Source organism: Melanaphis sacchari, unplaced genomic scaffold (assembly GCF_002803265.2).
Source record: "Melanaphis sacchari strain LSU unplaced genomic scaffold, SCAv2.0 Contig2_pilon_pilon, whole genome shotgun sequence".
NCBI lineage: Eukaryota > Metazoa > Arthropoda > Insecta > Hemiptera > Aphididae > Melanaphis > Melanaphis sacchari.
The window spans coordinates 7,005,585-7,033,426 of NW_020271173.1; the positions used below are offsets into that span (position 1 = coordinate 7,005,585).

The 27,842-nt window shown below is 25.3% G+C and overlaps 4 protein-coding genes across 5 annotated transcripts; 1 reads left to right on the forward strand and 3 right to left on the reverse strand.

The window, feature by feature from the left end:
• Positions 1-1,606: 1,606 nt before the first annotated feature.
• Positions 1,607-10,629, reverse strand: LOC112595978 (exosome RNA helicase MTR4). Of its 2 annotated transcripts, XM_025341404.1 has the most exons (17): positions 10,615-10,629; positions 10,106-10,234; positions 9,508-9,594; positions 7,085-7,336; positions 6,826-7,000; positions 5,674-5,988; positions 5,372-5,615; positions 4,427-4,558; positions 4,185-4,345; positions 3,832-4,108; positions 3,518-3,690; positions 2,929-3,231; positions 2,654-2,842; positions 2,411-2,574; positions 2,184-2,346; positions 1,934-2,096; positions 1,715-1,872 (listed from the first exon to the last, which is right to left on the reverse strand). In XM_025341404.1, exons 2-17 carry the CDS (start codon positions 10,213-10,215, stop codon positions 1,715-1,717), a joined length of 3,066 nt encoding a protein of 1,021 aa, XP_025197189.1. In that variant the 5' UTR covers positions 10,216-10,234; positions 10,615-10,629. The 2 variants fall into 2 exon arrangements, with proteins under 2 accessions (XP_025197190.1, XP_025197189.1); XM_025341405.1 differs by lacking the exon at positions 10,615-10,629 and having other exon boundaries at positions 1,607-1,872; positions 10,106-10,215.
• Positions 10,630-14,123: 3,494 nt separating this feature from the next.
• On the forward strand, positions 14,124-16,835 carry LOC112595895. The gene is made up of 9 exons (XM_025341283.1): positions 14,124-14,242; positions 14,332-14,553; positions 14,620-14,823; positions 14,901-15,042; positions 15,127-15,469; positions 15,544-15,711; positions 15,913-16,125; positions 16,190-16,319; positions 16,457-16,835. The coding sequence occupies exons 2-9, from the start codon at positions 14,336-14,338 to the stop codon at positions 16,728-16,730; spliced, it is 1,692 nt and encodes a 563-aa protein (XP_025197068.1). The 5' UTR covers positions 14,124-14,242; positions 14,332-14,335; the 3' UTR covers positions 16,731-16,835.
• A 509-nt stretch (positions 16,836-17,344) lies between these two features.
• LOC112595899 (histone H4 transcription factor) lies at positions 17,345-21,238 on the reverse strand. The gene is made up of 10 exons (XM_025341287.1): positions 20,978-21,238; positions 19,819-19,977; positions 19,315-19,560; positions 19,115-19,254; positions 18,859-19,036; positions 18,644-18,790; positions 18,385-18,583; positions 18,059-18,325; positions 17,848-17,986; positions 17,345-17,779 (listed from the first exon to the last, which is right to left on the reverse strand). Exons 1-10 carry the CDS (start codon positions 21,054-21,056, stop codon positions 17,702-17,704), a joined length of 1,632 nt encoding a protein of 543 aa, XP_025197072.1. The 5' UTR covers positions 21,057-21,238; the 3' UTR covers positions 17,345-17,701.
• Positions 21,239-21,668: 430 nt separating this feature from the next.
• LOC112596114 (gastric triacylglycerol lipase-like) lies at positions 21,669-27,626 on the reverse strand. Its single transcript, XM_025341612.1, has 8 exons — positions 27,540-27,626; positions 26,644-26,833; positions 24,824-24,953; positions 24,152-24,395; positions 23,682-23,831; positions 23,158-23,239; positions 22,840-22,982; positions 21,669-21,812 (listed from the first exon to the last, which is right to left on the reverse strand). The coding sequence occupies exons 1-8, from the start codon at positions 27,624-27,626 to the stop codon at positions 21,669-21,671; spliced, it is 1,170 nt and encodes a 389-aa protein (XP_025197397.1).
• Positions 27,627-27,842: the final 216 nt, after the last annotated feature.

The window sequence follows — 27,842 nt, forward strand, 5'->3', positions numbered from 1 at the left end:
CTTTTACAATTTATTTTTTGACAAAGTGACTCTTTAATTGAATTACCTTTTATATTAGTATAATGTAAAATATAGTAAAATTGAGAAAAAATATTTATATAATTGAATTGTTATATATTATAGATAATCTCTATTACATAAAGTTTACTTATTAAAACAATAAAGGTGTTCGATCCGCATTTTATTGCAAGAACTAATTCAAAAAATTGATTTTAAATATTTTGTAATTTAATTAATCACACAAATCTTTAAAGGAAGATTATTTAAAATACTTGGTCCAACATTTAAAAAAGAAGACTGTATAGATGATTTATGTACTTAAGTACTTTAGGAGTAATAATATTATTTAATTTACATTTGGTATTAAAATTATGAAAAATTGGTAAAAGTTATTTAATAACTATATGGTATTAAGGTAATAGCTGTTTTTTAAGAAAAAAATGATCAACTGGCAGAACATTAAATTCCTTGATAGTCATACATAATGTTACATTCATAGAAATATTTTGACCTTTATTTAAGATTTATCTCAGAATATTTTTGGCAATTTATTCAGATTTGATTTATTAGTTAAGCATTATGCAACTGCACCATAAGAAATGATCCTACCAGTGTTTTGAGAGTTATTCTTATTTAGCTATTGTTTAGAAATTTAGAATAAGTCTTAGTTGTTTGAAGGTAAAAGACAGCAATATTATTTTACATGCTAATTTATTTGTATGATCTATCGCAAAATAAGTTATACAAAAACAGACTATTTCTTAATAATAGCCTTAGACTAAAGGTAATATATCGAACCAGATTTTCTGAAAAACTTCTCTCCAGGTGTTTCCAAATAAACTTAAACCTGTATCATTGGCAAAACAAGCAATTTTACCATTAAATATTATTGAGGTAATGCAATTCAGGTGCATGTTAAATAGAAACTGAGATAACAGAGTACCAAGAAGGATTCTGTACGAGATGTATTTACCTTTGCTTAGTGGTCTATTAATATTCACAAATTAAATTCTAGATGATAAATAAGATTTGATTAAATTTTAAAACAGAGTTCTTATAGGAATTGCTTTTAGTTTTGATATTATGTTATGGTCGACGGTATCAAAGGCTTAAAAATAATTAAATTATGTTAAAGCACAATTTTCTTTAATATCTATTACTATTACTGAGTGAATATTTTAATTACTTAAGGAATTGCCTAATCAAGACCCTGTTTCAGTCTAAATCTAAATTGTGTTAGCAATAAAAGATTGTTTGATTTAAGATAATTTCGCAAGTTAGATTTTCCAAACTAAATATATGCCGCTTCCTAATTAATTTTTCAAATTTTATTGAAGCTATAGGACAAACATTTTTTACAACACTATGGTTTGTCATAATTGAGTTAGTATTTACAAAAAATTACTTTTTTTTTCTTTTATGTGCTTTAAAATACTATTCTATATGAGCTGATGTATCTTTAAATACAGAAATGTTGTTCGTTATTTATTATTTATATTTAATTATTGTATTTAATCAAATGAACAACAAGTTGTAGTCAACAACTTAGAAGAAGATAGGATATGCTAAAATATCAAAAATTCAGTTGAAGTTTATAAAAATAAAATAAATTTACAATCATTGTATGTATTATTTAGTGGTGTATGTTAACAGTATCATCAGAGATATAAAAAAATAAAATAAAATAAAAGATTAAGACAATTATAATACACTGTTATAAATATAAACTTGCTGCAAATACAATATCTCTTTTAACAATCTTGACAGATTCACTAAATTTATTTTCAAGGTCAGTGTTACCAATACTTTTGGATGCTTGGACTAATTGTCTTAATATTTCTTCTAAACGTCTCATTGCTCGTATTATGCTTCCTGAAATTCATAAGCCTCTTAAAAAATCATATTATAAATAAATAATAATAACACTATTTACCTTCAAATATATCAGTCATTTGACATATTTGATAGAATGTGGCACCTCGACACCATTCATAACAAACATCCATTAAAAATGGTTTAAAGCCTTCTACATAAGCATCTTCTTCAATATCTAATTTAGCATCTTTACAAACTTTAGCAATTTTTCTTGCAAGTTCCTTCAAAATAATTTTACATCTTGTTATTATAAATTATTTTAAAACTTCTCAAATACTGATATACATATTATATAATTAATTATTTACCTGCATTTTTCTTAAAGGTCCCGCTAATTCAGCAGTTTTTGCAGGTATTTCGTTACTTTTTTCATCACAAACAAAACAACTGAGTAATGCAACTGTCTGGGGTACTGACAAGTCATTAAACACGCCATTAAACATTAATTCAGTCATTAGTAACTCATCAGCACTTAAACATAAAAATATAGTTAATTCATTATTTGAATACAATTATTATTACAAATGTAATTTACCTGCTTAATTCACATGCTATTCTACCTTTAGTTTCTATAACTTCTCCAGCAGTACAATAGCCCATTCGTCTCAATATACGTTTTCTACATTTGAGATCATCCATTTGCATAAGTGACTTGGCTTTTTTTAATTCAGTTTTAAATTTTAAAAGTTCACGGTCTACCTGTTATAATTTTTTTTTTTTTTAAATTCTTTAATTAAATAAAAATTAAAAATGTATTAAAATGAAAATTGTTTAGTACCTTATCTTTTTCCAAATATAAAGAATAAAGTTCATCAACATCTTCTTTTTCGTGTAATGGATGAGCAAATAGTCTACTTTCAAATTTTTCAATTTGTTCAATAACTTTATCAAACTCTGGGTCTTTGATGTGCATGTCAGTAATTGGATCTAATAAAGGAATATCAGTTGAACACCTTTGTAAAACTTCCTAATTGGAATTATAAATATGCAATTTTAATATTTTTTTCTAGTACAGTAATGTTAACTACTTTATTTGAGAATTGAATATCTTACTTTTACATTATTATACAGTAACATTCGAGAATCACGAGATTTCAAATCATTTGGCATTTTGTTTAATCGTAAAGAACTTATATCTTCAACCATGTTATGTCTGACATTAATAATTTCAGGTTCTCCTAACTTTCCAGAAGTACACGGTATTGGCTCGTCTTCTGTATTTTCAACAGATCGTTCTAAATTTAATAGCACATTTAATATTGCTTCGCCAATACCGCCACCTTCATGTTTACTTTTTAATACAGATTTGAAATTAACAATAACACCCCAACCAAAATCTACATCATTCTTCTTAATCTAAAATTATTTTAAAAACAATAAATTAACATATTATAATATATTAAATTATATTATATAATATCTATGGCTATATTAATTCATTAATAATATATTTAATTTTGATTGAATTAACTATATTAGTAAGTCATAAAAAAAAAAGACTAGTTAGGCTACAATAATTTTCAAAGTCCAAATAATAATAATTTAGAAAGTTAACCATCTAGATGCTTAAGAAATTATAAATATATTTAAAATCAAATTTTACTAATAAACAATAGTTTACTTAAAATTAAAATACACTGACCTTAACAAGTCTTCCTGGATTACAAAAAGGTACTAAATTTTTTGGGTCTGTTATAAAAGAATGATATTGTTTCGCTAAATCTTCTAACTGTTGACGAATTAAAAAATACGATCTTACATCAAATTCATTATTTATTATTATTTTGTTTTTTTCAACTGATAATTCTTTTACTTCTGCAAACAATAAAACAAATATATACTTATTATAGAACCTGAGAAACGGATGGAGATTTAATTTTAATACTATACTTATATTGTCTTAAATAACAACATAAACAATTAATCATAAATTTAAAAATTATATTAAATACTAACTTTCTACTAATTCTGGAATAACAGATTGATTTTGAAATTGGAAAAAGCTCCTTTCTAACATATATTCTGGATCAATTTCTTCTACACGCATTAAATTCAAAACCATGTTATATGTTAAATGAAATGCTGAATTAAGTGAATCAGGCTTTCCTTGTACAATATTTCTGACAGTATCTGGACTAACTTTCTCATCAATTATTAACATAACAATACCTTTGTCATCTAAACCTCGTCTACCAGCTCGGCCAGACATCTGTATATATTCTCCTGACGTTATCTATAGCAATTATTTTAACTGATGAGGGCTTAGTTAAAAATAAAAAAATATTTTTAACAATAATCAAAATACTTACAAATCGTCTTTCTTTGCCATCAAATTTTCGACAAGCAGTAAATAAAACTGTTCTTGCAGGCATATTTAGACCCATGGCAAATGTTTCAGTAGCATATAAAACTTTCAGTAAACCTTCACCAAACAAAATCTCTATGGTTTCTTTTAAGATCGGTAAAAGACCTGAAATACATAATATAAAAATAAGCATACCATTGTTTATTATATAAAAATTAATATTATTTATAATCTAATGATATTTACCTCCATGATGAATACCTATGCCACGTCGAATTAATGGTATTATATTTATGACTGCTGGTAATTTACGATCTTCCTCTGATAATACTTTTGTAGCGTTTTCAAATAATTTATCAATTAACCCTTTTTCAGTATCTATAAAAGAATAAAACATAAGTTTAAAAGAATTCAAAATAAACCATAAAAACTTTTTACTCTATTTTTAATCAAATATAACTTTTGAGATAATAATATGACAATTTAATCAAAGCTCATAGTATAATATACAATGTGCTATATGTGAAGTAATAACTACTCCTGGCCTCAACCTTTAATTGGTCTATTTATTATAGAAGTTAGTATATTTAAAATCTAGATTTCCACAAGTGTGTTTCTTAATATGTTGGTTTTTACTTACATATTTTGATATTAAAAAGAAACAATATTAACAAAATTTAATTTTTAACAGTATTTATTATTATTAATAAAATACAAGAATTCAATAAAATAAAATAATTATTAATTTAATTGAATTAAAAATATCCAAAATTCACAAAATGCAGTTAATGAGATAAAAATAATATGATATGAATTTGAGTAACATTGGATCACTAAAATCAAAAATAAAAGTAGAGATAATAAATTAAAATATCTCCATGAAGAATATGACAATGGTAGCAAGGATATCTCCAGTTTACTTAATGGCACCAACTACATAATTTATTAGAAAAATGTAATTAATATATTATAACATTTTAATGTTTGTATTTAAATTATTAATATTTAAGTACAATTTATAAAAAAAAATGTATAGAACAATTGATTTAAATTTTTGAGCTAGACTAAGCTTATCAAACATTAAAAAGATTGCATGAATATTATATAAATATTGTTTTTTATTTAACTATAATTTTAAGCACATGATGATAAAAAAAATATAATTTACTTAGTAACAATTATTATATTCACCTGAAGTAAAATCTAATTTGGACATTTGCATGGCATAATTTTCACAATCCTTTTTACTGAATGAAAATACAATTACTGGGGCAAAATTTCGTTCCATAATCATTTTAACTAACTTGAAACAATTAGATTCATTATCTGGATTGTTAGCCGTAGGACGATTTGGCTGCCCATAATGTTTAACTGGTTGAGTAACATTAGATAAAACATTCATAGCTGCTGCAAAATTTTCTTCTCGAAATTTGTTCTAAAATAATTTTAATTAATTAAAATCTTAATTTAAACATATTATATGGCAAACATACATTTTCATCTACAATAAGATGTAAACCCTCGCCACCAGCAGGATATAAGTAATGTTGTAATGGCGTAGGCCTGTATTCAGTATATACTACATGGCATGGTTGATTGTGCAAATGAGCTACCCATTCAGCAAACTGTCTAGCATTAGGTATAGTAGCAGATAAGAACACCAATCGCACATTGTCTGGTAATAATATTAAAGTCTCTTCCCAAACATAACCACGTTCTTTATCACGCATGTAATGAATTTCATCAAATATTACCCATCCTACTTCTTTCAAGATCTCTGAACCACGATACAACATAGAACGAAGAATCTAGTTTTAAAGAAAATGTAATTTAAAATAAATATTATGTTATATAAATTATATAAAATATTATTTTTTTAATGGCGATCTTCAGCTTTTTAAATGATAATTTTAATTTTAAATTTTTAAAACTTATTTTTACAATTATTTACACATATTAATGATTTATTCTTTAGTTGTATATAATTTTTATATTATATATTTACAGTAGTAACTAGAAATAAAACGAATAAAGAGAATTTATTTTATTGGTGAGATTAGAGTACCTTTGAAAAATGTTAAGTACTAAAAAGTTAAAGATCGCCACTAATCATTTATATAGAACTTCATATGGTGTCTAACTAAATCAAAATAATTTTAATAGCATAAAAAATTTAATATTTTTTTTAACTTAAAATATGCATAATTTAAAATTTATATAATATGTTAACTATGTGACATAATTAATTATATTTGTTATGAAACTGAAATAATAGGGATTAAAAAAAAATTTTAAAATTGAAAAAATTAAAATACACATATTTATAAGAGGAGATTTTAACAAAAGATTAATATTTTAATTGTAACACTGATCAAATTTAAGTGCATTTAATAAAATAAGTAGATGATGCTAATTGGCATCATTTAATACATGCTAACAATGATAATGAACACCATATAGCATCATCCATAGTGAACATGTTAAAATTAAAATATTGTCTCATATCCTACACATATAGTATTTCACATACATTTATAATTATTCTCTGGTGATGGGAGATTAACCATAGGAAACTCCAACTACTTAAAAATATTTAAATAAAATAGAATACTATATATGGGTAATAAAATGAATAAACTATTTACTTCTGTTGTCATGATAAGACAACTAGCTGATGGATTAATAGTAACATCACCCGTAATAAGACCAACGTCAACAAACTCTTCGTGAAATTCACGATATTTTTGATTACTTAATGCTTTTATAGGTGTAGTATAAATTACACGTTTTGATTCTCTTAGAGACAAAGCTATACTGTACCTATAAAAATTTAATATACAAATTAGGTAGTAAAATATACAATATTACAGCTATAATATTATACACATAGTAGTATAAACTTACTCAGCAACTACAGTTTTACCAGCAGATGTATGAGCTGATACAAGAACAGATTGATTATTTTCAATACAAGCAATAGCTTCTTTTTGAAATGGATCCAATTCAAATTCATACACTTTAGCTGGTTTTTTATTAGGATCTCGATTTAATGGTATATAATCAAAATTAAATGGTAGAGCAATTTCATGTATACATGATTCTCCATCAAGAGATTCTACAGCAAAAATTTTTATCCTGGGAGCTGATACTTCAACACTGAAACAATTAAAATTATAATATAGATACAAATATAAAATAAATAATAAGCTACTTTTTTTTTTTTTCATGGTTGCAATTTAATAATAACTATGACAATTTAATCACATAAAATATTTCAAAATACCTAATAATAAATATTTATATATGATAAACACATTTAGTTTATAACTTTATTAATTGTTGGATAAATAGATAAGTTTTACATTTTTATAAATTGTAATTATGACTTATAAAAATGTTTATTCACAAAGTAATAGATACAAGCCCATTGAAATAATAGGCCAAGGTTCGTATGGTACAGTGATGAAATGTAAAGATCAGCAAACAAATGAAATTGTTGCAATAAAGAAAATAACAGATTCCTATATTTATATGCCCAAAGTATTACGTGAATTTATGATACTTAAAATACTTAATAAAAACATAAATGTAATAAGATTTTTAAACATTTTCCGTGTTAAAAGTTTTATGTACATTGTTTTTCCGTACATTGATTATAATATATATCAATACATTAATGAATATTATCCAAATGGTCTGGGATATGATTTAACAAAAGAATTTATGATACAAGTGAGAATTATAGTTATTAAAAAAATATAGTAAAATTAAAATTAAGTTTTTAGATAATCAATGGTATTGATTACATGCACAGAAATTATGTTGTGCACAGAGATATTAAACCAGAAAATATACTGATAACAAGAAAAGGCTTAATACAAATTTGTGATTTGGGTGTTTCAAAAATGTTATGTGCATTACCATTTAAAGCAGAATCAATTATGACACCAGAAATGGGTACTATATGGTATCAATCACCAGAAATGTTACTTGGAACACAAAAATATGGGCCTGAAATAGATATTTGGTCTTTGGGTAAAATATAATAACTAAACATTATACTTTAATACTAATTAATATTTATAAAACTATTAGGTATAGTATTTATAGAATGCATAAGTGGTTATCCGATAATCACCAAGGAAACATCTATAGAGCAATATCAATCAATTGTTAAATATTTTGGAGTATCAATTACAGATCAAAAGTATTTGAATAGGAAAATAAAGAAAATTAATAAAGTTGTTTCAATGAAGTATATCAAACATAGTACATTTAAAAATGTTAGTATGGCATTAAATAACTATTTCCCGCAATGGCCAATTGATTTAACAGAAATAGTATCAAAATGTTTGGAATTCATACCATCAAAACGGAAAACTACAAAATCTTTGTTAAAGACATCATATTTTGTAAATGGAAAATATTTAAAATCATTTAAAGATAATTTAAACAATTTACTATAAATAAATTGTTCATTTATATTTTATATTAAATAAAATAATTTCAATAATAACCTTGGTACCTTCATAGATATGAATGTAATATTTTAATGTATGTTTTTACAAAATCTACTAAAAACATTTATAATTTTAAGCACATATTTAATTTTTAGAAAATTATTTATATTTTGATATTTTGTGCTTATATGATCACTTATATATATATATATATCTTATATTAAAAAAATAATTTTAGTTGTGAAAGATAAAGTTGTTTATGTTGTTTAAATTTGCATTATATTTTTTATTATTGATTTATTATAGTATCATAAATTCAAGTTCTTAATAATAATATATCACACATGTGGTATATAATACTTAATATTTATTATGTAGTATCTATTATCTAGTTTTAATATAAGAAAAAGTAAAAAAAATTTGCGCATTGGTACAATTCCTAGATTCTCCATATCATTAAAAATAAATATAAACTAATTAATCTAATAATAACTTAAGATTTGATAGTAATATAAAATATATGGATTAAAAACCTATCTTGGTTTTGTTCAGCAAGAAAACATGGAATGGTGAAAAGAAAATCAATTTTTTCTACATATCTTCAAGCAATAACTTCCTAGAGTGGAACAGGTTTGATGACAAAAAGTGTAGTGTAGGGATGTACTGAAATGGCATGTTCTTTTGTTGAACAGAGTATAGTTATTATAAAGGAATATATTATGGAGGATCATATTTAAGTGATATTAAAATTAAAAACATATCGCTATTAAATATTATTTAAATAATTTTATCAATAATAACAATGATAATTTATTATTTGATCTTAATGTTATTTGTATATCTGTAATAAATTTTAATATAACTTACTCTAAAGCAGATAATTCATCTGGAGTTTTGGTCTTTTTTAAATTATCATCTTCATCGTCAGAGAGTTGTAATGGCCGTTTTGTGGAGCTAACCAAATAGAAAAAAATATATTAATAACTAGAAATACATTTTAATAATAAACAATTCTTTAAATTTTAATTCATGTTTTTGATATCAATTATTAATTATAGTTATTAGTTATAACAGTGAAAACATAATATGGCAAACTATAACTCAGAATTGATGATTATTTCAATTTGTATTACATATGAAGCTTTATAAAATTTCTAACTTGATAGTCATAACTGAAAAACTTTTAAATTGTAAACAAATATTAAATCCTGTAACTATCCTTAAAACACTAAGGATGACCAGTTTTGGATCTAATTAAAAAATATTTCACTGACTAATAATTTGAAATGATTCAACACAACATTGCTCAAATATATCAATTTTGTTTAAAAAATTTGCATATTTATAAAAACATTTTTAAATTTTTTAATTTTACTGTCAAACAACAACTTCTTTGTTTTATAAATTGACTTTATACATTTAAAAATATAAAAATAAAATCTTGAATAGGTTCTATGGTTCATACTTATCGTTAGAATTGGTTTTATCATCATTGGGTTTTTGTACTTCAGCAGAAAAAGAAGTAGTAGATGGTTTTTCAAAATCATCAAATAAATCGTCATCAAATTCATCCATTATTTATATAATTGAGCAACTGAAATACAATAAAATTAAAAAAAAAACTGTAAAACAACAATAACACACCAAAGTATTTAATTCTTAAAAACATGTCTATGATTAAAATTCAAAAATGAACGAATCGTCATAAAAATAACCAACGACACGGACAGTGAATGAAAACTATATTTATATGTTGACTTTAAAATGATTTTAAATCCACATTATAAATATTCACTGGCCTTCTTAGGCTCTTGAAACAGCATTATTTTATTTATAAATAAAAATACAATTATCCGTTAATTTAAAGAAGGTTTAACGTCATCATATGATATAAACTAGAAAATAATAATTTGTACAAATTAAATGACTTTTCTAAAAGTACTTGTACTTTAAATATAAATACTGAAAACTCACTTCACAATAATTAAAAGTCAATATTATTTGTCAAAATAGGTTATTTAATAAAATAAATATGTTATTAAAATAATAAAATAACATTCGTTGATCACATACTCCAGAGATCTGACATAAACATTAAACACAACCAAACTACCAAACCAAGACTGATATTAGTTACTTTATGTCATGCTGTTATGCACAGAAAGCAAACATTCAAAGAGGTAAATTTGAAATTGTAGATGTTAAAAACATAATTCGGTATAAATTTTAGGTTAGAACAAGGAGGACCACGATTTAATATTAAGCTAGTATCCATAGACTGATAGTATCGCGGTCTTAGATGATAAGCATTGACAAATTCCCCGCACAAAACATTTCCAATTATGACCACTTTTATGTTGAAGCGCTGCCATCGAGATAAGAATACTAAAGTTGAGACTGTTGAGAGTGCATACTGCATGTCTGCATACTCACATAAATCACAAGTCACAAGTCACAATATCGATTATCGGATATCCTCGACGTAAAGAAAAACGGTTAGGGCACGACAGGCGACGGCCTACAATTGATACTATTCCCTCAACTGTACTGCAAGAATACAAGATACACCTATTAGCAGTAAAACACTTAGATGCGGAGTCTTCACTCTTCACTGAAAGCATATAGACCAGCGTTTCTCAGCCTTTTTACTGTGGCGACCCCCTTTTGAATTTTGATTTTTTAACGACCCCCTACATATATTTTTTTTATATACTCTCACAGATTATTATTAATTACTAAATAGTACTATACACAATACAGTGTTTTATATTTATTGATTTTATTTTTTTCATTACTTTATTTTATTATTTGAGCTTTTAAAATTTTCTATTTGAATTTTAAATCATAGGTTAGCGACCCTAATTAATAAGTTGGCAATCCCCAGGTTGAAAAACACTGGTATAGACTAATATTATTTTTATAACATTTTATAATTACTCTTATTTATTCAAATGAATTAAGTCAAATATTATTGTCAAACATTTCTAGTTTTTAAACATTGTATGACTATACATTAAAAAAATAAAAATAAATAAATAATTATGTTTCACATTAGGTACTATTACTGAACTTACACATTGTTAAATAAAATAATTTTTGATACAGATTTTGGTATTTAAACACTCCTTTCCTTTCATATTATATTATCTTTTATAGTGCGGCATTCTAATATTTATACATTTTTGACATATTAGTTTAAAAAAGTTGTATTCATAGATATTAGATAAGTGATCCAAAAACTACATTAGTAAAATGAGAGTTAGGAAAATAAAAATATTAACTTTTATTTAATATTTTTTCTAGCGCTTTCAATAATAAATAATCTTGATTTATTATGGAGTTTTGTTCTTTTAAAATTATAATCTGGAGGCTGGAATGACTTTTTTAGTTGCTATATAATTAATAAAACTGCATTAGAGATGTTTATTAATTTCCCCAGACTTACAAATTTTGTAAAATTTGAATGACCATATTTATGATCAAAATTGTTTTTAATTAGCTAATGTTCCCATTCCGGACAAATGATTTTATTTAGTATACTTCTTACAATATAGGTACTCACTACTCACCAATATAGTCTAACATATCGTTGACAATTTGACATAATGTCCTAAATTAATACTGTCCTACTGACACAAATACGTTTCCAGTTCACTCTCGTTTACAATATTAGCTTGTTTAATTAACCTACGCTTTTCAGAGTGGAGTTCTATAATATTTCTTTCTGGAAAATCTAAGTTTAAACAATTTCCACTTTTAACAGTAATATTTTTTATGAATAATAACTGTCTCAGAGTATTCTTAAACTGAACTGAAAAAGAATTGTTGTTATTGAACCACTCTAGCTCATACATAACCAAAAAAAAAAACTCCAAGTGGTCTTGAGACATTTTGTAGGTTAGAGCAATTTTCTGTGGACTGTGACTTTTTAAGTACCTACCTAACTAGTACAATACACACGAGGTGCTTTTCATAATTATTATAAAGCCAATAGCAAACATTTTTCTACCACTAGATAACAAAGGTATTTCATGGGTTTTTAATTTTTTTAAATTGTTTATTGTTTGATAAACATTGCTTTAATTGTATTTATGTTTCCAGAGTTTATTGGGCTCTTGAAACCTTTAGAAAAAGGTATTCTGGAATTTAATACATTAAAAATGAGATCAATCTGTCTGATGAAGTAAACGGTTGCCTCACTATTTTGATATTATTCCTCGCCTTTATTTTGTAAATACTAAATTGCATCTGCAACTCCACACTGCTCAATACTTGTGCGGCCAAATTCACTTTCATGATACTATTTCTGTAATTGATACACTGAGATGCTAATTTATTGGCAAACTTAAACCCGATAGAATTTTGAATATCATTCGAAGCATTTATGTATATCCCATTTTTATTAGGTACCTTCTTCAGACTTGAAAAGTAATCTTTTAATCAGCCAAAACATTTCTACTTTCTAGCTAATTTTATCATGTGACAAGCATCAAACATAACATTAACTTCTAAATTATTTTCTACTGTAAATTTACAACTAAAATTATCAATATTATTTAGGTACATCAAAATCACTTCCTACTTCTTAATCTTAAAGCATTGTACATTAGTGGAAGCTCCATCGCAAGTCACACTCCATGTACAGTCCATACCCATATTCCTATTTCATGCAAAGGTTTTATAGCAGAAATTAAGTGTACTTAAAAAACTACTATTAATTTTATGCATGTAAAAAAAGCTAGAGGACATTTAAAACGCTAGATTAAAGAAACAATCATAAAAACTAAGAATTTGCTAGTTAAATCGAGATTTTCTTCGATACCAAAATCAACATACCCAGAATATTTCCCTTCAGAAGGCTCTCATATAAATTGTTTTCTAATCGACATTAAGTCAAATATTAAGCAGCAATTATTTAACCACATTTTATCTTTAATCTCTAATTTTAAAAATGAAAATACTTCAGTTAAGAAGCTAGGTTCACATTCAAAAGAACTAATCCAACTTAAAATTGTTGATGGGAAAAGGAGTGTAAAAAGTATTCTGACATAAGCATAAGCTTTAGGGGAGTAAAAATACACAATTTTAGAAAAGTCCTTCATAGTATTAGTATATCGCACACTATGATTTTTAATTGTTTTACATTTGCGTTCGTGGTGTTAATGCAAAAATAAATTTTATGTAAAATGTAAAGTGTAAGCCCACCAAATTTGTTTTCTAACATGGAATATGGATATTAATATATTATTACAATTCGTTATTATAAGCAGCGCTCCTCCAAAATGTGGTCAACATAGTAAACGTTAGTTGTCCGACTTTATCTTCTAACGCCGTCAATAGTACTATTGTGGTACTATCTAGGAACTTAGATAGTATACCCGGTAACCCTGGTTTAGATTATAGTGATAACTGATAAGTGTAAAATGATAATATTTCTACAATTTACAACGTGAGAACTGAGGACTTATTTTATATTTTATTTCATTATAATCATTTACATTTTATTTGTTTAAATTATTTAAATAATAATAACATGTATAGTTCGATTTAAAAGTTATACGTTAATAATTTTTTGGTAGTCTATTAAATTATCGGCTCTATGGTAAGTAAAACCATTTATCAAAAAATATTTATATCATGCATTTTCGTTAATGTTTGCTTAAATTATTATACATTTACATTTGTTTCTAGAGCCATGTTGACCGTTCGAATTCCCAAACGTAATTTTCCTAATGTATTTGGTCGATCCTTTGCATCTGCGTATGTTTATCGTCAAGAGAGTCGTGCAGAGTATCCACCTATTTTAGACATTCAACCTGAGCCAACGTTGTTACGTCAAGAACTGAGCAACCATGAAAAAATTCGTAACCTTGGTACCATTGAAGAAAAATCTATCGGCATCAATATGCCCAGGTTTGATAGATTGATTAAACATAACTACATTATATATTGGTCAACATTTATTTTTTGATTATTTAGATATTATGGTTGGCAGTCATTAGTTGTAAAAGAAAAAATACTTCCTTATGATTTCTTGCCATTTGCTCAGACAGTAACAAAAACTAAAATATATGAAGTAGACTCTCTTCCTAATCGACTTTCAAATGATGATTGTCAACAATTTATCAACCGTATAAAACCTCAGCTAGAAGATAGTTTGATTTTTGAATACAGCAGAAATAGGTGAGTAATAATAATATACCATAAATAATGATATATATTTATTTATTTATTTGAAAAATTATTAAATCACTTTGTAGAAGCAAAGGTAAAGCAATAAATTCTGATGAAGATGTTGAATCCAAATCTACAGATGAATTGGCTAAAAGTGTTGCAGAACAAGTAAATCGTATATTCTTAGCCAATTTGGCAGCAGATTACCCACATTTATTTGAAGCTCAAGTATGATTTTGTTTTTATTAATTTAATTTTTAATACCTGTATCAAATCATCATTTTATGAAAATAAATTGTTAATTTTAAATAGATTGATTATGAACCCCGAGTAGAAGGATTCTGGAATGTTCATGGATTTGCAGCTACTAAAGAAGATGAAGAAATGAGAAAGAAAAAGAATGTACCCAAAGAAAATTTAAAAGATCCTGTTGATAGATGGATTCATTATTTTGGTCGACCTACAATTCAAGTGCGACATAATTTACCTTTGCCCTCAGTTCCCTTAGATCATTGGACACTAACTACTCCTGAATCTTCCAATGCTGATATTCCAAAAACAGCTTTCAAAGAAATTGGTATTCCTAACTATGACTATAATCCTACAATTTATCATAAATTACCATATGAAAGGAGACATGGTGTCAGTATACCAGGTTTGTAACTAATCGCATAATAAAAAAATGTTTTAAAATTGATAAAATACTTGTAATATTAAAAATTATTTTAGGTTTTTGGCCAAATGATCAGCAAAAATTTGGTTTGTTGTCCATTCACACTAATGAGTACCTAGAAAATAGACCACCAAATTTTGGTGAATTAGAACACCAAGAAGCTGTCCATGCCCAAGCTATACTAGCATCATTTGCTTGGTTGATAGGTCAAGCTTCTTATCAAGGTAAAAATTAATTATTTTATTTTTGTTAGTACGGAACTTGATTCATTCTCAAAGTTGGAATTGAATTGAGTAAAATTGGTAGAGTTAAAGATTATGTTAAGATCTGAAATCATCATTATTTTCTAAGTATAGAATTAATTCATGCTAATTTTTTTTAATGAACAATATTTTAGATAATTTATATAAAAAAAAATTTTGCAGGTTTTACAATTTATAATGAAATCACTTATCCTTTTGTTAATCAATCAATTATTACAAACGGTAAGACATGGTCATTTTACATGTATCAGTTAAACACTATGCGATTTTTTAAAAGTCAAGACGACCTTAACAGACCAGTTGCTCCCAGTAATATTTGTTGGGGAACAAAACAAACAGAACTTTTTCATGACATCACTGATAGTGGCATTATTGGTATGTAATAAATAATTAAATGTTATAAAAACACTAATAAACACTGTAAATATATTATGCACAGGTTGGAATGATAATGTGTTAAAAGATCTTTTGAGTTGTTATGTGAATACCCCCAAAGCACGAGATCACGAAATGTGTCCATATCTTAGTAAAGAACAAGTAGTGGCAAACATAGACGATGTTACAAAAAGGTAAATTAAAATATGTCAATTACTAATTAATTTCCTTAGTTTACTGTAATAAATACTCAATATGATATTTAGAATTACACGTTGTATTCACAATAAATTAAACTTACAGATTATAAAATAAATATATATTTTTATAGGGTATGGTTACATGATAGACATAAAGTCTTAACATCTCACAGACCTAGACATCGTCTTGTGCCCGAAGTTTATGATTGGGAGCGTATTTATAAGATTCAATTTGAGACCAGGTATTTTGAGGCCAGGAGACGTTTCTTTGAACTTGATCAGGATCCACTGAATGAGAGAAGACTTGATGACCACTATGGACCTTACATACAACGCAAGGATAGAGATAAGGGCAGAAGAATTAGGAAAAAACGATTCAGAGACATGTATTATCCCAATGTTTAGAGTGTTATTTTTTTTATTGCTTTAAATTACTCATTAAGATACTTGTTAGAAGAAAAATTAAATATATTAAATAAAAGTATAATATATTTAAAGTATTGTTCAGTATACTGCTTATTATTTTTTTTACCTAAAAGGATTTAAAAATTTTAAATTTGTAATCCTTCATTCTAGACATTTGTAAACTGAAAGTAAATATTGAAAAATAAGGTATCTATAAACTAGAGAGTAAAGTATTGTTTATTTTCACAGTACATTAGAAATTTATATACAATCATAGACATATAATTTTAATTAAGATTTAAATCTTAAAATATTTATTTGGAGTTTTAATTTACAAACAATACTGTTATTAAATTTAGAATATAGTCATTGATTAAATATAGTTATATCAATATAGCACTATATATGACTATTTTTTAATTCTCAGACATTACTGATTGTAGGTATAAATGTAATTGAATTGTAAGAAATATCAACAATGACTTTTTGTAATCCAGGCATTACTACCTGTTTACAAGTAATAATACTTATAAATTAATTTCATTTAAAAAACAGTTTATAGTATTAAAAAAAAAAAAAAAAATTATAAATTATAATCAGTATATACTATATTATCACACAATTACATTTTTATCACTGATTAATAAATATAGTCATTTTCCACATTCATCAGTAAATCTACAAATATAATATAAATTATCAAAAAAAAAAATGGTAATTATTTTATGACAGTCAATATCATCATGTTAAAAATCTTAATAAATATAATTTTTAAGTTAACACTTACCACGTTTATACGCAGTAGAAAGTAGTTAATGCCTATTGAGTAAATATAAATACATCCAACTTTTGGACTAACTTTATGTACATTAACTGCTGCATATAAACGCGGTAACTAAATCCTAATAAATAATTTTCTTTTAATTTATCTAAAATATTACATAATAATGATAAATAAATGTTATCTTAAATTATTCAATATCATCATTGTCTTCATCATCGCTTGTATTTGATAAAATATCAACAACAAATTCTATTGCTTGCTTATCCTAAAATTAAGTAATTATTATTTAAAAACCATTTAAAATATATTGATAAGTATAAATAATAAACTAACATTGCACATAGTTTGACTTTTTTTCCTGACGACCACTTTTTTGGAATTGATCAACTTAATTTTTTTTTGTTCTTGTATGTCTAGGCATTCATATCTTGACATTTGAAGTTTATAATACCCGTCGTCATCTTCAATGTACCTATACATTAAATAATACATATAAATTTAATATAACTAAAAAATAAATGCACATAATAAATAAATTAAAAACCTGAAACGTTTTAAACCAGCTGGTTTATGGAAGTTATGATCAGTTTTTAAATGTTTAGTGAGAAATGAACCTCTTAAAAACAAATCACCACACATATGACAATAATATTTGTACAGTTCTTCTGCATTGTAATGTTCTACCCCTATATGCTTTCTCATTGTGTACTCGCTTCGACATGAAAAATCACAGCCATCCTTTGAACATTTGAATAATGGGCCTGATGCATGTTTTCGTAAGTGTGTGGTAAGATCTACTTTACGTACAAATCTAGAAATAAATTAAAACTTAGCATATTGTAAAAAAAAAGATGTCATGGCTATACTTACTTAGATTCACACAAATGACATCCAAAAGGTTTTATATTTAAGTGACGGTAACGAATATGAGTTGATAATTGTATAGCTCTGGAAAATGATGCATCACACTGATGACATTTAAAATAATTTATATGAAGGCGAACATGCTGTTTTAAAAGTCGTTCACATGAAAATGTTTTTTTACAACATTTACATTGATTGCTTTTGTCTGAAAAATAAGAAAATCTTAAAATTATAATATGCTATTTATATTAACTTTAAATTTTACCTTTATTTGATTGTCTACAGTGATCTTTAAGTTTAGTGTAAGTGGCAAACATAATACCACAATTAGGACAAGCACATGATTTTTCTTGAGTATGGCTTTTTAAGTGGTCGACTAGTCGGTATCGGGCAGTAAATTGTAAAGTACAATCTAATAAAAATTATGTGTATAAATTATGTGGGTATAAACAATTTAAAAACACATTTATATTTACAAACCTGTCCAAGGGCAGACGAAGTTAGAATTTTTGAATTTTGTTTCTTCTAAATGCTTAGCCACATGATATGCATAGTATTGCATACATTCAAACCGATCAACACAATTTTTCCAATTACATTCAAATTCGCTTGGTAAATCTGGTAAGATGTTAGCACCATCGCCGTTTAACTTGCATCCCTTAGTACAATGAAATACAGAGTAATTATTAAATAAATTAAAATTGTTTATGTGCAGTTTCTAGTTTAATATACATACAGGTATTTCACAGAGATTTAAAACATTCAAGCCAACACATTTAAGCCGTGTGTGATATGCGTGGAAATTTACATGAGTTGTAGACTTCACCTCGCAGTTTGATTGGAATGTACAATTGCTCCACAAACATGAAAACCATTCTGAAAATGATACTTAGTTTACAAAATTGTACACTATAAAAAAAAAAAAATGTGACATACTTTCTTTATTGCTCTGCCATTCTTCAGTCCACAAATAATCTACGTGCTCGGCAACATGTTGAAGATAATTTGTCAAACAAGATATTTCGTAATCACAGTCTGCCCATTTACAACAGTAATTTATTTTTACACAATCCAAATCAAGTTTTTTTTTTCTAGGTTGTTGCATCTTATACTCTTTCAAGTTATTTAAATCCAAGCTAGACTTATATGACTCTGTGTCATCTGAATTATTTGTAACAACACCTATTTTAGGCAATTAATATACATGTAATTAATAGGTATGTTAATTTACTTTGATCGAAAGAAATGAACTACTCAAGAACTACTTAATCAATTCAATATTATTAAACATTTTTGGATATTATAATCAATTTTCAATATAATTATTTATAATCTTATAATTCCATTGCAACTTAATTATAAAATTATAAAATTAATTTAATTTTTGTTTAGGTATAGTAGATAATAGCAAATAGTAACTAAAATAATAAGGGTGATTACATTTTTTAGCGACATATTTTTTTTCTTCAGGAACATTGCCTTCACGATGAGCTAGAACCCATTGCTCACACCAGTACTGTTTGTCTTCCATCATGGATGTTGAACCACAGTCTGTTTTCTGATCAACAGATAAATATGTCTGCGCCGCAAACATTGAATCTAAACACACCCGTAAACATGAGTTATTTTATCAATAAAAAATTCAATTGGCCTAATAGTTGTCATCACGCTTTTGACAGGAAAATCAATAGTGCAGTGTTGTATTAAGAGTAAAAACAGAACTAAATAGGTAGTAATCTGAATTTAGAATTATGGGTATAATATTCAACTAACTATTTTAGAAGATATACTAAATTACTTTTAATGATGACTAGATAAAAAAATAAAATTTAACTCAATTAAGATGTGTTAAAATAAATATTCTGAACTAAACACTAAGATGAATATAGAAATATAGGAATAATTTAACTAGTTACATATCATATGCTAAAGAATCAAAAGTTAATTTTAACTTTGTCAAGAGTTAAGTATGAACACTAAAATCATTGTTAATTTTAAACAAATAATTATATTTTATTGATTTTAAAAATATATATACATATATTTCTGCATACACAAGTATTGAAACCTGTGGGTGAAAATATTAGGGTAAGCATACATTTTAGGAGTAGTTATTACTATAATTAATCAATTCTAACTTCCAACTACCACAATTTGCTACTTAGGTAGAATCATCTATCTGAGTAATTTACATCTATGTATATATTATATTTTAAAATTTAATGTCATTAGACTTAGACATCCTTTCATTTAAGTAAACACATCAAAAGACGAAAATAACTCATTGTATTGTACCCATGGTATAGATTCAGATAAACCTATTAGTTTACAATGAAAAGAATAAATACCTAAAGATATTTTAATATCGAAAAAAATGTGAACCCCTTTAAAATCTAAATTTCTCCATTGATGTCAAACTGTAACGCAAAAATTAAAAATCAACTAACAATAAATTCGGAATCAGTGTATTTGTGTATTACTAGACACATAATTCGCCTTAACATATTTTGTTCCGAAAAATTTGCTTACAATAATATGAATTTGAACACATGATTGAATGGGTATATTAAAACTATTAATATCGTCAATGTCGACTTACCATCGTTGGACTTGCACTCGTCGGCTCGTCGTGATTTCTTTCTCAGGTAATATTTGTCATCGTTGCTTTCAACGTTCATCGTGCACCGTGTACGATTATAAATCGAGATAATCACAAGCAACTTAAATAATATAACAACTAACAAGTAGGTACTTGCGTAAGTCACAAGCAAAACGTCATTAGTCGTTTTTAAAAAGGCGCTACCGTACAATTCTACAACGGTCAACGGATTGCAATTGCCATGTTATTATATTAATAAATTATTCAATATTGTTGTGTTACGATAGATATGATAACGACAGACTGCGAGTTATCAGAAAAAATCCGTCAACAGTGTAGTGTTTTGGGTTTGAATTGTTTGAAATTGAAACGTTACAACGCGCGTTTCTACCATGAACAACGAATCGAAATTTTTGAACGGAAAATTATATTATACAAAACCTTAAAAATCGTCTCGGTTTATAAAAAGTTACAATAATATAAATAACGAACAGATGTTTATTAGCATATTAAATATATATTAGCTATAAAAAATGTTTCAATGTTAGGTATACAACTTTATTATTTTCCATATAACTAAGCTTATAGACTATAGATAAACAATTATTGTGTACAACGGTGTCTCAAAATCTGATAGTGAAATTTATTTTAGTTTCTATAATAATTAAGTATGATATAATATTTTATTTAACTATTTATTTTCCAATAAATTCTTAACTATTAACATATTTATAGGTCTCAAATATGGGCTAGTGGCAAAACCCATGTGGCTGAATTTTTTCACCATAGTGACGTTTCTTACATTCGGCAATCTTTGTATTAACCATTTTATATCCTAAAATTATAAAAAAAAAAAAAATAATATTGAGTATCTAGTTAGGTTTAAATAGTAGGTACATTTACATTTTTAAAATTATAAATATTGGATATTACAAATATTTGTTTGTTATTTATGTTGTAATAACTAAAAATGTACAAATAAGACACACAAATATATATATATATAAATTATATTAATAAGTAGTGGGTGGGTAGCTTTTTCAATAAAATACTTCATATTTCAAAATTATGTTATTAGTTTATTATTATGCCTATATAGTATATACATTATTATACTTAAACATATTATGTTTCGGTATTTTCATATTACATAATATTGTTTATTTCAAATAATATAATACAAAATATATCTAGGTACTTACAAATATTATAGTATTTTCCATGTCCTATTATATTATATCATTTATCAATATGATACTATAATAATCAAATACACTTTTTAAGGCAATAATTTGATTCCTGTCTTAAGAAGGAAGAAATATTTTTTACCTTAAGTTTGTAATATTTTTATTCGTTGTAGTTATTCTGTTTCATCAACCCCTATCATCAGTTGTATATGTATCTATGTATTTTGTTAAAGGCTACCTTCATAGGGTGGCAACCTCTAAATAGCGGTAGACTTACTTTGGTCTCTTATTTAGTGATTATATATCAGTACATATTATATTACTTCTACTTACAGAATTTCCATAATCACTGTAATAATATATGTTTTACTTTTCAATAGCATAAATTTGTTTGGTATCTACTATCTAGGTTATTCTAATGAGTAGTCTATTGATCTAAACAATTAAGTTTAAACTTTTGCCATCTATATAAAGATATTGGAGTACCTATCTACATCTTAGTATACTTGGAAAGCGTTAATAATGATACTTGTTTATCTACAAATTGTTTTTATAACTGCTGTACATTTTAATAATGCAATAGAGAATTTTTGATTTTAATATACAATAATGCTGTAAAATTAGATACATTTAAAAAATGTATTAAATATTTGTACATCTCGTCTTGTTTCTTACCTTTGGTGGAGCTATAACATCGTATTTTGAATGATAAATATATGTAGCAGCTGTTACTTGAGATAAATCATAATTTGGTGGAGTTTCAGATTGGTAATGTTTAATATTCCCGATTTTTCCATAATCATATTTTCGGAAATAATCTGAAAAAAAAATGTAATCAAAAATCAATTGTCAATGTCATAATGTTACTTTCTGTAATGTTTATTATATAATTTATTGCTTCTATAGATTGCTTCTATATTAAGTATTATTTAAGTTAAGTAAATTGATGATTTTTTGAAAATGGTATAACTAAAAAACAATTGTTATACTTACCAGCTAGTATAAGTTGATAATAATGTGTCATTACTTTGACTGACGTTGGCTGAGGATACGTTTTCAAGATATCTATAGTTGACTAAAAAGTATAAAATCATTCATAATTAAAACTACCTATACAGAAAATAACTCATTGACTTTTATATGAAATATTAAAATATATTAATATGAACATCTATACAGAATACCGAATGGCTAACTTATAACACATGAATATGTCAAAAATTCCTAAAATTATAATCAATTAGGTGCATGATGCTTAGGTATTAGCTATTTGTCTGTAATTGAAACGGCTATAAGGTAATAGGTACCAGTCACCTGCAGCTAAGTAACTATGCATGAAAAGTTTTTATAATATCGTCTGCGTAGTCCGCACCAACTTACAAAATATGAATACGTTTCTCTTATACTAAAATTTTGACATGTATTATTAAGGATTGATTAGAATCTAGTATTGTATAATTCATTTATATATATATTAACTAAATTTTTAAAATCATTTAAAATAATCTGTTACGTACGTAATCTATCGCCAAATAATTGCCTTGTAATACATCCATTGCAAAAATACAAAATAATTTCATGTATTTTTTATTTTTACATTGGTGCCCAAACCATTGTTCATCTGGATGTTTCATCTTAGGAACATATTCTCTTCCTCTCAAAGTTCTCTTAAAAATAACACAATATTTACTATGATATCATCACTTAAATGAACCTTTTCTAATAATATTTTAAGTATGTAGTTATTATTCAATTAACAAATAGTAGAGAAATTAGATAAACCAACAAGACAGGTATGTATTAAATAAGCTTTGTAGAATGTGTCATTAAATTTGATAGAAATGACGAGTAAACACATTTTATTTTAACTAAAGACACACTCAAATAATATATTAATTTGAAAAAATGTAGATATTCTTGGACTTTACATTTTGATATAGCAAAATATTTAAAAATCTATAATAATAACGATTTTGGTTCTTCTTACGTGAAATAAAAATGGAAATCTCTTTAAAATAATAAGTCTTCGGTCATAGTATTTCATTCTTGCCGTTGGAACTATTAATACTAATTTGTCAATTTTTTCATTGTATTCTGGTCTTTCGGCCAGTGCAATCAGGCATATAGTAGCTCCGAAAGAATAACCACCCATGTGTAGTGTAGAATATCCAGTTTTGTTTAAGATAAAATCAATACCAGCTGTCGTATCATATATTCCCAATTCGTCAAAGCTTGAATAAATTCAATTTTTATTTAATTATTATTTCATATGTAATCAGTTTTGAAAATAATTGTAATATTATAATTTTTTTAGTTACCATATAATTTATACCGTATAATTTAAATAAATATGCTAAATAATAAAATAAATAAAAGCATTGTACTGACAGGATGAATCACACAACTATAGTTAAGAATAGTTTATTGATGAAAAATATTGTAATTATATATGTTCTCACGATGAATGATAGACATAATATTGAAGAATGGAATTCATTAAGTATATGTTTTTTTTTTTTATAATTTGATAATTTGGCATATATTTTGTTAGCATGGATGCATGGTTATAAATTATGCACATAAAATAATCAGACGGAGATTCTGTAATTTTGTGTATAATATATACTAAAATATCGCCAATATAAGAAAATAAACATACCTGAAATCCCATGAAGCATTTCTCAATGGAGTTACCTCATGAGTTTTCGGATTTTTTATGTATTTAGAAATCCCAGCTAGACGAAAATTGAGCAACCAAACGTCGAAACCAGCATCGGATAACATGAAACCTATGTTTGATAAATATTACATAATTAGTCAACAAAATAAATAAATAATTCATTTAACGTATGGCATAGGGCGTATAGAAGGATATGTATAAATTATTTTTGACATCTATATGGCTGTACCTACATAATAATATAATCCTAGTCTTAACCTTAAAAACAAAATGTATACATTGTTATAACAATACAAATTATTTAAATAATTTTTGATTTAAGCGTATATTTTTATGTTACAAGATTACAATAACTCCAAAATGCACCTTAAGATCTAATGTCTAAACATATAATGTATATATAGATTCGGATTTTTAAGTTTTTTTTTAATGCTCAAGTGATAATGTTGGAGAAACAGAATCGTGTAAGTGCTGTGCTGATGTATGTTTTTTTATATACCTAGCCATTTTTCGTTTAAATATTATATTAAACACTCCACAGCCGCTAATAACAAATATGTAATTAAATTTTAATACATATATGGTGGATCAAATTAAGTGATCGCGTGCGCACGGATGTACGTTGCATCACAGATGCATTAAGTAATTTAATGTTATTAATTTAACATTATTCATTGCCTTATCGTTCAGTTAAACATATTTGATAATCATTTAGAAAAACAAATTCTAAATTCAATAATTTTAGTTGATTTTCTATTGGTTATAACTTATATTATTATATTTATATGGTATACTTACATTATAATTAAAGCTTTAAATTAGTAAAATTGAAATATTAATTATAAAAATAGAAACACGTTGAATGGATGCTTAAATATTACTAAAATTATTTCCAAATTGTTTATTTTTGTCTCAAAAAAGAATTAATGATCACTACATAAAATTTGATAAAAATCGCATTATTTAGGATAAATTCAAATTATAAATATTTAAAAAAAAATTAAATTAAAAGTTGTGACTTTTAAAATATTATATTACTAGTGATAAAAATGTTTGTTTTTTCTTAATTTTATAGTGTTCTGCATAATTTTGTGTTGATAGGGCTAATAAATCTCCAAAATTATTATCGACATATTTTTAATTGACTGGTAAGGCTGAATATTATGATTGTATATTATCGACTTTCAACATTTCATTCTCGACGTATACTTGAGTGTTAACCAATTTTATATAAATATGTATAATATATAAAAACTACAAATATTTAGGTATATTATAATATATAATATTAGATGAATGACTTTAAAAGTAATTTACAGCAATAGTTTATGTTCATCTACCAAATTAGTTGAAAATTAACTCCGTAATAGATATATCAGTAAATTAATTGCATATTGCATTGATACCTATTAAGATTAACCTATGTACATGTTATATCAAATAATATAAGACAAAAATTACTGCGAGGCAATGATACCGAAGAAGAAATAAGTGGCATTTGGAAGGAAAATTTTTTTTAAATATTTGAATAATTATTCGTTCAGTTTAATGCTGAAACGGTTTTAAAGCGACTAGTTAATAGTTAGTAAATTAGTCAATTATGTTTACAGCTCATCTAAAAATATCCAATACATTTTTGCTATTGATAGAGACTGCAGTGTGCTCAAAATTAAAATTTCTGTAAAAACCCTATAATCAATATGACTGTTTGAATTGGTGTCTATTTACAATTCATTATGTGGAATAAACTTATACATAATCTAATTATTGTATTAAGAGCTTATAAAAAATTTACTTACTAAGAGATTTATTGGATAGCGTATAAAACATCGAAGTCCCGTATAAACCATGTAAAAGAACAATTGGTTTACCGATTGTTTTATTTCCATTTTTACTGTATGGTATTCGTTCCAAGCCTATCATGTAATTGTCTTTTGTTTCAACTTCATACGTTTCTACTGGATATCCATTACTAATAATTTGATCCGCCTTAAATTAAAATAAAATAAAATAATTGAAATATTTATTTATCCTAACAGAATGTAATATTTAAGAAATGTTGAATATGTAAATCAACTTTTTCGATTTATCGAAATAATTCTCTAATACGATATGATATTGAAAATTTTTTTAGTAAAATTATGAATTATAAATTATATTATTTTAATATTTTATGATCTTCAATTGCTATATGATATAAAAAAATTAATATTTGTTAAGTTATTAATTTGAGATGTGTTTAGTTTAAATTGAAAAATAATATATCATATAACGTTAAAGGTTATTCATACTGTACAATGTATATCACGATGAAAGTTCAATAAAATTGTTTTTTATAATTTAGTAAATTAGAAAGACATAAGTTATTCTTTATGTGAATTACATAGGAATTAATTAAAAAAAAAATTAACTTTTTTTATACTGAGTAATATTTTTTTCTATATTAAATTTTAACTTATCGAGTTAAATTTATAATTTGTTAACGATTAACTTCTAACTTATCGACCTTGTGCTCTTTTAAGTTTTAAATTAATTTAACTTGAGTTAAATATTTTCATTAACTTGCTCACCTTTGAAAAATAGATACCAGTTTAATAAAAAAAAAGTATTAAATTGATTTTTTGTTTTGAATTCATAGTGTTAGAGATTATTCATTAATATAAATAAGTAATGCAATAATATATAAAGTACTTACAGTTGAAAAAGTGGAAACTAAATGTAACTGCGAGTATAATAAAAATACAGTACAAGCTAATACATAAGGTGTTTTATGTATACACATTGTATATCTAATAATTAATGTAAGTAAAAATCTAGAATAATGGAATCTAGCATTTGTTTCTAACTAGTTTAATTTTAATATTTGTTTGATTATGAATTCAATTTATAATTATGTACAAAAAATGAAAAATAGTATTAGCTGGATATTCACGAGAGATTGAGTACACTAAATTATTGTCAATGTATAAATGTGTGTAATATTATGGATACCGTGCAA

What these genes read in the sequence shown, in the direction of transcription:
- LOC112596114 (XM_025341612.1), bottom strand. Translation starts at nt 27,626, where the DNA reads ATGTGTATACATAAAACACCTTATGTATTAGCTTGTACTGTATTTTTA. An exon ending in GATTTCCATTTTTATTTCAC is followed by an intron (nt 23,832 to 24,151) that starts GTAAGAAGAACC and finishes GTTATTTTTAAG; the next exon opens with AGAACTTTGAGAGGAAGAGA. An exon ending in ATGTTATAGCTCCACCAAAG is followed by an intron (nt 21,813 to 22,839) that starts GTAAGAAACAAG and finishes TTATAATTTTAG; the next exon opens with GATATAAAATGGTTAATACA.
- LOC112595899 (XM_025341287.1), bottom strand. Translation starts at nt 21,056, where the DNA reads ATGAACGTTGAAAGCAACGATGACAAATATTACCTGAGAAAGAAATCA. An exon ending in ATGGCAGAGCAATAAAGAAA is followed by an intron (nt 19,255 to 19,314) that starts GTATGTCACATT and finishes TATCATTTTCAG; the next exon opens with AATGGTTTTCATGTTTGTGG. An exon ending in TGTCATTTGTGTGAATCTAA is followed by an intron (nt 18,326 to 18,384) that starts GTAAGTATAGCC and finishes ATTTATTTCTAG; the next exon opens with ATTTGTACGTAAAGTAGATC.
- LOC112595978 (XM_025341405.1), bottom strand. Translation starts at nt 10,215, where the DNA reads ATGGATGAATTTGATGACGATTTATTTGATGATTTTGAAAAACCATCT. An exon ending in ATCCAGGAAGACTTGTTAAG is followed by an intron (nt 3,232 to 3,517) that starts GTCAGTGTATTT and finishes AAATAATTTTAG; the next exon opens with ATTAAGAAGAATGATGTAGA. An exon ending in AATGACTGATATATTTGAAG is followed by an intron (nt 1,873 to 1,933) that starts GTAAATAGTGTT and finishes TATGAATTTCAG; the next exon opens with GAAGCATAATACGAGCAATG.
- LOC112595895 (XM_025341283.1), top strand. Translation starts at nt 14,336, where the DNA reads ATGTTGACCGTTCGAATTCCCAAACGTAATTTTCCTAATGTATTTGGT. An exon ending in CACATTTATTTGAAGCTCAA is followed by an intron (nt 15,043 to 15,126) that starts GTATGATTTTGT and finishes AATTTTAAATAG; the next exon opens with ATTGATTATGAACCCCGAGT. An exon ending in AGGTCAAGCTTCTTATCAAG is followed by an intron (nt 15,712 to 15,912) that starts GTAAAAATTAAT and finishes AAAATTTTGCAG; the next exon opens with GTTTTACAATTTATAATGAA.